Below are 13,214 nucleotides of genomic sequence, written 5' to 3'. Positions count from 1 at the left end.
GTTAGCAAGCAAAGCTATAAAGCAAAGATGAATTCCCAAACCTATAGAGAGGGTAGAATGAGGGGAAAAACAATTAAAATTAAAGCAACTACCTATAAACTTACTTTCTGTTACCAGATCTCATTGCAACATTTTGCTATATTGGAATGAATAAAAGTGAGTCATTAATTAATTTAGACCATTAATTTAATTGCAGAACCATCTGGAAGTTTTTATCAATTATGCTCCACCTCACCCCACCCCCCAAAAGTTGTGAACCTGATTTATATGCATTCCTTCCACTTAAATAATTTTTAATGAATTCCACAAAATTACTCCATAAAATTGTAATCAATATATCAATTAAAATATGCTGCTATATTCTTGCCCTTGAGTTTCATAAAGCAGAATAAATGAAGATGATGTTGCATGCAGTTTGATAACAATTTGCTTCTGCAAGAATTTTTCCAAATCAATGTTTTTCTTGTTCAAAGAAAAAATTTTGAGAGATTTAAAATTAATTTTATTTTTTAAGATTTCCCTGAACAGCAATGCTAGCAAAAACTTAAATATAGCTTTAGTAGTACTGTATGAAAACAAACTATATTTACACGAATATTTGTGACCTGTATAATATATTCTCTTATTCTTTTTTTTTTTAAATAAACCCTTACCTTCCATCTTCGAATAAATACTGTGTATTGGCTCCAAGGCAGAAGAGTGGTAAGGGCTAGGCAATGGGGGTCAAATGACTTGCCCAGGGTCACACAGCTGGGAAGTGTCTGAGTTCATATTTGAACCCAGGACCTCCCATCTCTAGTCCTGGCTCTCAATCTACTGAGCTACCCAGCTGCCCCCATCTATTGTTCTTAATAGATGTATTTATTAGCCAATGAAAGAGGGGGAAAAGATGTTAAATTTGATTCTAGAAAGAACATTTGGCTAAAACAAGTTCTAAAGCAGATCATCTGCACCTGTTCCTGAAAATAGTACTTTTCTGCTGGTGGTGATCAATGGCACATAATATTGCTAATTAGTGTTGGAGTTTCCCACCCATGGAATAAATTATCTTCTTAAATTTCAATTTAAGGAAATGGCAGATCAAATTAACTATAAGAATGAGTCAAAATATCGTCTGCCACCATTTTCATCCTTAGAAATTGAGTTAAATTGGATGTATATAAGCACACAGAAACACACGTATGCACTCTGAATTACTGAACTCTAAAAACAAACTGTTAGAAAATTACGAAGCCCATTTCATCTCCTCTTAAGGGAAGGTGCACATCTTATACGTAATTGGGAAGAGGTGCTAAATAACTATACCAAAGAACAATGGCAAACACACATATTCTGCCAAGAAATTTTCTATTGATAAGGATTAAAACATTTTAAGATGTTATTATTCACATCATGAGACATATGACCTTGAAAAGAGCTTTTTTAAAAAAAACAAACAAACCTTTACCTTTTATTTAGAACCAATACTACATACTGTTTCCAAGTTAAAAGAGTAGGAAGGGCTAGGCAATTGGATCTAAGCGACTTGCCCAGGGTCACACAGCTAGGAAGTATCTGAGCCACATTTGAACCCAGAACCCCAGTGTGATCCATTGAGCCACTTTTTAATGAGATCTGCATCAGATTAGATATAATAAGATTCATGGCCATAACTAGGGTGGGAAACCATCTCTGCTTCCCAAGATGAAAAGATATAAATAGGACTTTCAGGTCTTCAACCCACACAGAAAAGGCAGAATCTACTACAGTATATCGTAAGAATAATAAATTAAAATTAGAAGCTATCAGATGGCAAGTGGAGGTAAGCCACATCTTCCAACTCAACTAAAGGTACTGTGATCACTTTGGGTGCAAAAATTTTAAACTCTTGTTTAAAATTCTTAGGAGGATCAATATTAGCCTGGGCTAAAGTACTTTATTTGTGGGGGAGGTTGCTGTGGTTTTTTTTTTCCCCCTGAGGGATACTAGAAGCACTTAAAAATAGTTTCACCTATAAAAGTGTCCTATATTAGAAACCCCGAACAGCATGTTAAAGGAACACTCCAATGCACAGTTGTGCCCCATTTAAAAGCAGGTGCAGATATACCAGTTACAAGTAGGCTCTTGTGTCCCACCCCCAACTCCTAATAGGCAAAGTTTCAAATAAGTCACTTTTGGTGAAAATTATTCATGCTTTAATTATACCTAATTTCAAGATTCATTTAAATAGGATGTTCCCTCTTACTAAGATTTAAGAGTATATAGTTATGTATATTTGGATAGCGATTTGGCAGAAGGGCCAGGGATCAGAGAATCCAAAGTGTCTGAAGCTAAGTAAAGATCAGAGAGAATCTATAAAATCATAATGAGAATACAGTATTCTAACTCTGAAACTTCAATTTACATTTTTTTCTGGAGTACATCAGTTATATAAAAAGAAATCCCACCTATCTAAGTCCCTAACATCTGACAGTTCTGGCTTGCTATAAAATAACAGATTCTCGGGCAAAGTACCACACACTTACTTTAAAGGGACCAGCTGGACATTTGCTTACATTTACACAGGCATTTCCTATGGATTCTATCCACCCTCATCTGAGGTCCGACTCTAATAAGAAAGCAATAGTAAAATGCTATCTAATTGTGCTTTTGTTCATTGTTTTTACATGGCAATGGTGGGAAAAAATCACATACAACAAGATTACCATGTTGAAAGTGGTGCAAGGCAGGCATTTCTGCAGAAAGATTTTGAATAGTTATTCTAATTCTAGTTGTCTTGACTGTAGAGAGAAGAAGGAATCTGAAAGGAAAGTAGTTAACTGCAAACAACCTGGCATAAAGATAACTTTAAATTGCTCAAAATAAGTTAATATTGGTGAGGAAACAAGGACAGCTGAACATCATCAACAGAAATAGCAAGCAGCCTCTCTTGTCACCTTGATCTGTAACATTGGTAGGTAACAAGAAGTGTCTGAGTTGTTCTCATGCTGCCTCTCCCACTTTAAGTACCTCGTCTAATCAAACAAGCAATGGACCTGAAGTCATAGGAGTTTAAGGTGACATGGCCCTCAGAGAATACAACCCGACCCCATTAGTTTACAAATAAGCAAACAGAAGCCTGTAAGCCTGTAGCAATGAGGTTATTTGCCCTAAGTCATAATGCAAGTCAATGATAAGAATAATAACTGGAATCCCAATCTCTTGACTCCTGTGCTCTTTCCACTGTGCCAAGTTTCTTCATTATATAAACTTTCAAAAACTCACAATTTTCGACATCTTAATTTCCTTCCTGTTCAATGGAGTTAAATAGAAGTTAATTTTAATCAACAGTAAGAATTGTATCCCAGCACAGTCTTATCAAGTACAGCCAAGATATTAACTAGCTCACGTTTTTCATTTTGTTCTTCTATCTAGAGCAAATGACACATGAATAAAATGAGTGAAATGAACCTGTTTTCCAACTCACCTGGTACAAATTATAATTGACCTAAGCAGCTGGCTAGTGCCCATTCCCAGGGTTGGTCTATATAGTGATCCCTTCCACACATACACTATCTTGCCCTAGATGAAATTCATTTATTCATTCATTCAACCTATTCTTTTTTACTCTTTCTATGACTAATAATATGGGAGGTAGCACTGGGGTATAAAAAGAGCAGATGTAATTTATGCTCTTAAGATGCAAATAATCTATTAGTAAATGCAAAAAATAGCAGTGTGTAAGACAAAAATAATATATAACTGCTTGAGCCATGCTCATAAGATTCAGATTTAGAAGGACACTTTACCATCTAATTCAAGGTGTCCAATTCACCAATGGATTTATCAATTTGCCAAAATGGATTCATCAGTCAATTTTTACAGAGGATCAGAATTATGGCCCAAAGAATAACTTGTCTAAGATCACGCAAATTTAACGCCCAGGTCCTTTGTTCTTTCCAGGAATCACACTGGCCCTCAGGAATTGACAGAACTATTCTAAGTGGTATGGTGTTTGTAAGAGAAGACTTTTTGAAGTGGCTCAGCTTCTAACTAGCTCTTTTGGGAAGGAAATAAAGAACTGAAAGTGAGGAGTAAATAGGGCAAATAGCATGAGCAAAGAAGAACTTTCTGGGCAACAACAAGTTGACTAGTTTGGCTGGAATGGATGGGTCCTCCGGTTGGAAACCAGCAGAAAGACTTAGATGTAGCTGAATCAATAGCTGCTATGTGAAATGATGTTTGAGTGTAGCAGCTGGGTACGGGATTAACTGGGACAAGGAGATCTCAGACATAAATCATCTAGAAAACTAATTCATTAATTCAGTCATGAGGCTATAATGTATTATACTCTATAAGGATAGAAAGAAAAGATTAAGTAAAAGAAACATAATCAAAAATAAAAGTGGAAGGACAGCTAGTGGAGAGAAAGTCAGTCCTAGAGAGGTGAGGTCCTAGGTTCAAATTTGGCCTCAGTCTTTTTTATCTGTGACCATAGAAATTCTTAACCCCAGTTGCCTAGCCATTACCACTCTTCTGCCTTGCAGCCAATACTTAATATTGATTCTAAGACAGAAGGTAAGGGGATTTGAAAAAAAAATAAACAAATGTGGAAAGCCTGGAAACTAAATGTGGGAACAGAGATTAAGACAAATTTCAATTTTACATTTTCCAAGTCTCAGTAACCACAGGGATGATAGTACACTATCCTCGAGAATGAAAAGGAGCTAGAAAGTGGTGATTATTTAAGGAAACTACTATAAATCAATGTCCTTTAGGAAAATAGATATATGGATCTGAAGTGAGAATGACAATTAAGTTCTGAAGATCAGCTTTGGAGAGTCATTCCATGGAAGTGGTTGAAATGGAAAGAGTAGATGAGCTAGCTTCTTTAAGGAATAAACAAATAAATTCATTGTTTTGGGTTAGGAAAAAAACCTTTGGTCACCTCAGTGTTTCCACTGAAATATTCTAGACATTAGATTTCAAAGTTTTAAAGGGGAGGTAAATATCAAGGAAAGATGGCAGACAGAGTAGGGTCTGTCCCAGAAGTTTATTCTTGAATGTTAGGTGGGACATAGGATAGTAAGACTTAATGGATTGATTGGTACCAGAAAGTAAAAGCTAAGATTGGAGTGAAAAGTTTAAGTTATTAAAGAGGTAAGTAAAAGTGTCCTCCATGAGATGAGAAAAGAGGAGGTTTAGGTCATAGGTGAGAGAGTTAGCATCTCCACAAAAGGTTTCAAGGTGGGAAAATAATGAGGGGAATGGAAATGAGGAAGGAAGCTTGTACCTGAGGATATATGGTTCTCATTTGTAACTAAGAGGAGATGAAAGAAAGTATTTGAGGTGTGAAACCTGAAGATTTGAAATAGATAATGTGGGAGGCCTGGGAGGTCCAGTATCACAACAGCTATTTAGGTCAGAGAAGCTTAGTTCTAGGAATATTTCTAGGAATACTCTACATAATGGGTACAGATATGGAAAAAGAGGAGTGGGAACAATCTAGGTCTGGGTGTGAACAAAATTCCTTTAGAATGAAGACCTGGGTTCAAATTCTACCTGACTAGTTACATTCATTGGAAGGAGCACCTATCTACTGAAGTATGAATGTCCACAATTACTATGATACCAATATTATTATTGTTAGAAATTTTGTCAGTTGAGAATGACAAAGATTCCTACAATAGTAGCACTAAATGCAACAAAAATGAACAGATTTTGTCAGTCATACTTTTATTTGGAGAATAATTAACCCTTACAACATCACAATCTTTTTCCTTATATTTAGACTATGTTAATATGAAGACACCACGGAAGCTATTAGTTACCAGGAAGGCTTCTACCAAAGCTTCCATAATATTGGATTAATTATGTTATGGAGTCTGTTCAAATATTAATTAGATTGTCAGCAGGAACTTGAGTAATGGCAGTGTTAAATAAAATGTCTTCTGGTAGCTATATCAGAAACCAACATTTATGTTGGTATTATTACTGAGTGCTACAGTGGAAGAGTGCTGGGTTTGGAGTCATAGGTTGAGTTCAAATCCTGTCTCCCACTTGTAAATATCAGAATCTTTACCTGATGCCTGTTTTGTCATTTTAAAAAATGAAGAGATTGGACTAGATGTCCTCTAAGGTCTCTTCTATTCACAGCTATGATAGTGGGTTTGTTGAAAATGTTCATTAAGGAATATTGGCATTGAAATTTACCTATTTTAACATGTCATTTTCAGTCATATTCAGTGATTATCATCAGTCATTATCGTTTACTGTCATGATCAATACTTGATGACTTTATATATATATATATATGATCAGTGAGAATCAGTAATAAAGGAAGCATTCTAAAGGTATGCATATTACATATTTAAAATAAACTCAATTATTTATACTTATTAATAATTGACTTGATCCTTATCATTAGGTGCTATGCCACAGATGGATTTACATATTGCTTTCCCCTCACCTCTTACAAAAATAAATTGAAATGCTTTAATTGTCAATTAACTGTTGCTTTGAAAAACTCCCTTGGCTGATGAATCAGCTGACAAAGCAAATATGAATTTTTTCTCCTTTGGAAGCTATATCTCATTGCAGTCCAAAAACATTTTAGAAGGGGATAAAAAGAACAAGGGGTTTGTCAAGAGAGCCAATTTTTTAAAACTAAAAATGGAAAATTCTGCCACAATGATTCACTAGTTTCAGTATTTATTTCTGTGATCTCTTTGCTCATTACCTTAATGGCTAATGGTTGGATCTGGCTGACATCTTTGAGATGCCACCCAGGCAGATATAAAGAAGAAATTATATAAACATGCTATAATAAGGTCTAAATCCCTGAGCTTATATCCTCCCTAGGCATTTCCCACTAGCTCCACAATTTATTATTGAGTACCCAATGGAACAGAATTCTTCAATCAACCATTTCCAACATTTTCAGGGGCAGTATACTGAAAAAATGTTCACTTGTCCTAAAAATATTTTTGCTCCTATATAATTTAGTGCCAAAAAGTTTCTGATCAACACATTACATAACATGCAAAGTGTGTTTTTGTTTTTGCTTTTTTCCAATTATTTCTTAGAGATATGCTGCTGTTTAGGCTGTACAGAAAATTTCTACCTCCCTCTTCTCTTCTGCACCACCCCTTTACTTTCAATAAAACAAGTTCTTAGACTGGAAGACATTTTTAAATAGCTGCCTTTTGTTTTCAACTTTCTCAGAAACTGAAGCGAGTATTGCTTCGGACAAGACTTATGGTTTAGGTGTATGTCCTGGGATATCAAGGAAAGATATTGGAGAGAAAACTGATTGTCCCACTTTTTCCTGGAGATGTTTTTCATGTCTAGGACAATGGCTTGAGTTTAAATAGGGAATACTGGATTCTGCTTGAGGGGTACATCTTGAGTGAGCCTGTGCAAGGATGGGAGATTTTCCCCCAACTTATTCACAGCTGAGAAGTGAGTTTTCCTCAAGTGGTTGAAGTATTACCATGTTATCCTGATTCATGTCATCACTGGCTTTTTCCTGTCAAGGCAACTCAAGAGAATTAAAAGGGGAAAGAAAACAGCAAATAAACTCTTAAATCTGTCCCACTATTAAGCTCTACCTCTTTCCAAAGAAAATGATTACTAATGACTTGATACAGACTAAACTATTTTGGCTAGTTTGGAAAGTATCACTCTTTGTCGCTGTGGCAAGAAATTTATTGATTGGCAGTCACAAACACTGAAGAGCATCCTGTTCTTACTTTATATATACAGCTAAAACTGAAACTTTTTTATGTTCTCTCCTGATGTTAGAAATTCTCCATTGTCTTCAAATGACTTCAGTTGCTTCTGGGTTTTTAATAATCTCAACTGAAGATGTTTTTATCCTTTTGATTGCTTACAACTTCCTGGCCCATCAAGGAAGTCTCCATTCAGTTCTTCAGGCTGGACAATTCAATGATGATCTCAAACTGGAGAGCAGTATAAATTGGCAATTCTGGCCCCAACCCTTTACCAGTGCAAGTTTCAGGCTGCTGCCCCACTCAGGAACTGGTGAAGAGATCTTCAAAATGGAAAAATCCATCTAGAGTCTGTTTTGAGCAAAGTCACCGAAGAAGTCCTCTCCTTATGATTACATCTTCCTCTCCATTCTTCTGGTCAGTATTTTGCAGTAAATATACACATTGTATGAAATGGGTGATAAGGTCTTAGACTATAGGAAATCCAGACAGCTAAGGATGAGAGTCTCCTTGAGGACGGACTTAATTATGAAGAATAAGGAGAAGGTGAGAGAACCCCACGGCCCAAATAAGCAAAGATAGCTTTTTGCTTCAGCCTGCTTTAAGAATTCTAGGGTCATTTTCACTTTGGAGTCATGGAACTAGTTTGGGGACCTGCTTCCATATAACCAGATTGGACCCCCTCCCTTTCTCACCCCAACAGCCCCCCACCCAGGCAATGTTAAGGAAGGTATGATGCTTTTACATCACTCGTATGATTTTATGGCCCTACTTATTCAGACTCACCCTTACCCAGACTCCTTCCATGCTGAAGAGCCATGAATATATGGAGCCATCTCTAAAGATGAACCTGAATCTTAACAGTTTGGGCGTATTATTATTTTTTCTCCTAGATTGAATGGAGGCTGAAGCAATTCCTCTTTCCTTTCGGTAGTCACTTAGAACATTCGATGAAACAGCCTTGCAAATGTTCCACTTGCCAAAGATAAATAACATTTTTACAAATGACAAATAGGCTACTGATTTTGTATATACTTCACTGCCTTACTACCTCCAGAAAGGAGGAGAGTTTAGCATGTTATATTAATGGATTGGCAATTTTATTTTATTTTGCTTTTTATTTGTAAGGCTGTGGTAGAAGGTAGGCAAAGGGCTGTGGTTCTTCCACCATTGAGATTATCTGCAGATAACAGAATGAAATTGATGTCTAGACTATGAGGAATCAGACGGGGATGATAATGAGGAAAGTGAATAAGATGCTACAGAAACAGAAAAAAGCATGCTAATGATTATCACCTTACCCTCAAGGAGAGCTATAGTGGGGGAGGGAAGGGAGAGGAGGGGAAACTTACATGGCAGGGAAGGTGATTTGACTCATATTTATGTCACAAAACAAAAATAGAGCCGCAACACTGGCTTACTTGTGGAAGTGTATACTAGTGAACTGGGGGCACTGTACACAGAAGATCCCTCCTGGTTTGCCTGGCACAACAGCACCGTGCCTACAAGAGAGAGAGAGAGATGGTATCTGGTTTTGGAAATGCACACTAAACCTGAGGCATTATGTCAAATTAAAAAAAAATAATACAGCCATATACCAGTGTTCATGGGACAGTGAAGACCAATGAGATTGTCTGCCCATATGCCTTATATATTCCAGAGAACTCAACAAGTAATTCTCAAGAAAAAAAAAGGAGAATGTTTCTGCCCAACCAAGCCCACCAAACAGGAATCACCATTTTTCAAAATTTGGAGCCTTGCTTTCCAGCAACCCTTTTAGGCTAGTTTTTCAAATAAATAAAAAGGGAATTTTTTTCAGCCTGCAGAGCTCTATTGAACTTAGCCTACTTTTTTTTTCTCCCTGGAGGTACAGAGGTAAGAAGAAGAACCAATTTGACATTAATCACTCTTACTTGTCCAATATAAACAGCTAATCACACTGGGCAAGTAGTTCTCTACAAGACTTTTGCTATTACCATTTCTACTCCTCGATAACCTAGATCCTCTCTCCGAATCTCTGATTTCAGCTAAAAAGCCTGCTCGACTAATCATTGAAGATAAAGGGTTCAAATCATCATTCTTCCTCTGCATTCATATGGCTATTTTCCTTGCTCTCATTGAAAAGATAGCAGAGAGCAGTCATATTACTGCCCCAAAAAAATGATTGACATCTTGGACCCTCCTGTTAATAACACATTTGAAATAGCTTGATCAAATACTTGTCAATTTGGAAATTCTTCAGGAATTATTATTTTACCTCTTTTCTAATACTACATATGGAAAGTAGAGATATTCATAAGATTTTGAAAAATATTTTATGTATTTTTAATCTATTATGGACAGTGAAGTAAGCCTGAAGTTCATATATTATCTTCCCTGAGTAGAAACTGTCAACACTTTCAGTTTATTCTTCCTTCATCATCAAAGGAGAAAGGAAGTTAACTACCTCAAAAGTTCACGTATTACAAATGTTCAGCTATAATAATGAGTTCTTCTGTTCCTTAGAGCCTCACCTAAGACTAAAATCTAGCACTACAAAATAACCACAGAACAGAGTTTAATTCAATTCTTCCCCCTTGCCACTATTTTTTAAAATTCAGCATCAGGTAAATTTGGGTATGAAGAAAGGCTGTCTGAAGGTTATCAGGAGGAAGAAAAAAAAGACTTGGGGGTACATGAAAGCCCAATTACACCTGTTAATATTTTGTTCTTGAAGGTTAACAGAGGAAATGAAAAGCAAATGCTGAGGAGCTGGGAGAGGTAAACAGTATAATATAATTTTGAATTGCAGATTATAAATTACTAAGATAATTAGGTTAATAAGAATTATTCTCATGTGTTGTGGTCCAAACTTTCTTAATTTCATAATTTCTCAAGTTTTACTCCATATGGACCCATTTCATAAAACAAAATATGCCTAAAATTCCCAACCCACAGATCAATTCCATTAAGAATCAAATACAGACATTTCACATCCAAATTTGTTAATAATGAGAAAAAGATACCAATTTGAAAAATGCTGGCCTACCAATCAAACATCTTCCATTCCATTTCCATTTCAGACCTTGGCAACTGAGAAAGTAGTTCTTAAAGTAGAGTAACTTCATTTTCTTCATTTTTTTGGCAAGTAAATTGTTTTGAAGTCCTGGATCCTATTAGGTTGCCCCAATCCTGATCTCATTTCATTATAGTTAAAAATCTTTCCATTTTCTAACTGTATTCCATTAACACTATATCATAAAACATAACTATAAAATTGAATTTTCAAAAGGTCTAATTTTTCCTCATTTGACATTTTGATGTTATTCTGCATAATCATAAAAGAAGATGCTGATTTCAAATAAAAAAGAAGGAACCCACTTTTTTGGAAAGGTTATCTACTTTGTTTCAGATGTACTCCTTCCACCAAGTAAAACCAGGTTGTCTTACATATGATACTATCTACTTTAAATATTACCATCAATACTTATGGACTAGAGTTTTCAGAAGTCAATAGGATTCAGTTTAATGAGAGGTAAAGTTTCTTGGGGTATCTGTGTTTCAAATGTAAAATAATCTATTTCTAGTGAAAATGTCTAGAAGATTTAATTATTCCACAATAAGGTCCTGAGGGGACATGCCAATATCCTGGATACAATTTACAAAATCCCAATAGATTGAAATATAGGATTTCTGTTAGAATACTATAATCCTGGCAGAACATAATGAAACCTTGCTCATTTTCTTCCGTTGTGTTTTATAAGAAACTATATTTGAATAAAGTTCTTTGGATACCATCGTATCACACACACATAACACACACACAACACATACACGCATACATACAAAATAGCCTTATGCCATAAGGCTGACCTTTGTAAAATGAAAATCAACATCTGCCACAGGGCTCAGTTTTTAGATTATCTAAATATGTTCTCCTATCCAATTTATAATGTACTTATGTATTCAGTTAGGACCTCTATGACCTTTTATTACGAGAAACCTTGAAACTCAACAAAACCACACAGCAAAAATATTATTTAATATTCATGTAATTTGGAGTGTTTATTTTTAAAAGGAAGTCAATTGGACAAATATGTAATATATTTATGAGATTTCTAGTTAGCTATTCTTTTATACTTCAATAAATACATGGAGAGGTTTTTGAGATGTTTCATGAACACACTGCTCTTTTCTGAGCTAAGTTTTGCAGTTTAGAACTGAAATACCAAAAATAGGGCTGTAGATATAAAAGTTAAGTCCTGTAGGTTAGGTTTTTAAAAAATCTACCTGAATCTTTTTACGGTCATACATTCTGATTTCAAATGAGAACCTGAATTATTGATTCCTAAAAATGACATCAAGTAAATGTAGCAAATCAAAACTGAGGTGAATTGGAGATTTCCCCCAAAAAGTCATGCTCAATAAATTATAATGTAATAAACATTCTATCAACATTCTAAATATCTATATTCTAAAATATCCGTCAACATTCTAAATAATGGAAAAATATACAAAGGAAATAGCAGAACATGGGGTTATTTGGGTTGGCAGAAGGGTAGCTATGATTGCCTTAAATTACACAATGAAGAAAGAGGAAGGGAAAGACTTGGTTGTTAAATCAAAAGGGGATATTGTAATCACCAGACAACAGTTACAAAAGAATGAAAAGTCAGCCTTGACACCCTATTGGGAGAAAGAACCAAGAAATCCTAACCCTAGAGTGTTTACTCTTAGAATTACATACTTAATGGGCTCAGCTGGAAGGGCTCAATTGGAAACTTGCCATATGAGTCATATTTACTTAATAAGGATTTGAGCCTTATGGTTAGTGACTTCTTAGCTCTGATAGAAAGTTGTTTTCTGAATTTGGTGAATGAAGACTGCATTAACCCAAGTAAACTCATCACAGTTAAGGGGAAAGAGTTTAGCTTTGCAAGCAAAATTCTGATTTACCTGATCATTTAGAAAGAGAAGCACTAGTACAATTCTGTAACCATTATCCAATGCCTGGGTACTTATACTCCAGAACATCAAGTTACTATATGTGGCTAACAGTAGATGTATTACATTCCCAGCTTTTCTTTAAATAATACTGAACATAAAAATATTGTGATCACAATAGATTGTACTAGTAATAATTATTATAGTATAGAGTAGTGGAAAGACACTGAATTTGGAGGGCTGAATACCCAGGTTTCAATTCAGATTCTTCTATTTCTCCTTTATGTGGTACAATGAATAGAGTGCCAGGCTTAGAGACAAAAAGACCCTTCTTTTCCTGAGTTCAAGTCTGACCTCAGACACTTTTTAGCTGTATGACCATAACCCTGATTGCCTCAGTTTCCTCATCTGTAAGATGAGCTGGAGAAGAAAATGTCAAACCACTCCTCTATCTTTGCTAAGAAAACCCCAAATGGGGTCACTAAGAATCCAACAGAACTGAACCTGAAATACATCTTCTACTTACTGCCTATGTAACCTTGGGCAATTTTTCAAGTACTCAGCTTCCTCATCCTGTAACATGAGAGAATTGGACTAAATGAT

General features: G+C 35.5%; 1 protein-coding gene across 47 annotated transcripts in view; it reads right to left on the bottom strand.

Moving 5' to 3' along the window:
• Positions 1-13,214, bottom strand: part of RBFOX1 (RNA binding fox-1 homolog 1) — a 2,817,840-nt gene that overhangs the window by 83,727 nt on the left and 2,720,899 nt on the right. For 36 of the 47 annotated variants that reach the window (XM_056804034.1, XM_056804033.1, XM_056804032.1 and 33 more), the window contains one exon: positions 9,110-9,190. The exons of the other annotated variants lie outside the window; for them this stretch is intronic. In XM_056804034.1, the coding sequence (XP_056660012.1) occupies positions 9,110-9,190 (81 nt within the window). The remainder of the gene's footprint in view (positions 1-9,109; positions 9,191-13,214) is intronic. 47 annotated transcript variants of the gene reach the window in all.

The sequence above is a fragment of the Monodelphis domestica genome, chromosome 7 (assembly GCF_027887165.1).
Source record: "Monodelphis domestica isolate mMonDom1 chromosome 7, mMonDom1.pri, whole genome shotgun sequence".
Classification (NCBI taxonomy): domain Eukaryota; kingdom Metazoa; phylum Chordata; class Mammalia; order Didelphimorphia; family Didelphidae; genus Monodelphis; species Monodelphis domestica.
The sequence above is the reverse complement of the archived record's forward strand: the minus strand, read 5'-3'. Positions and strand labels throughout refer to the sequence as shown.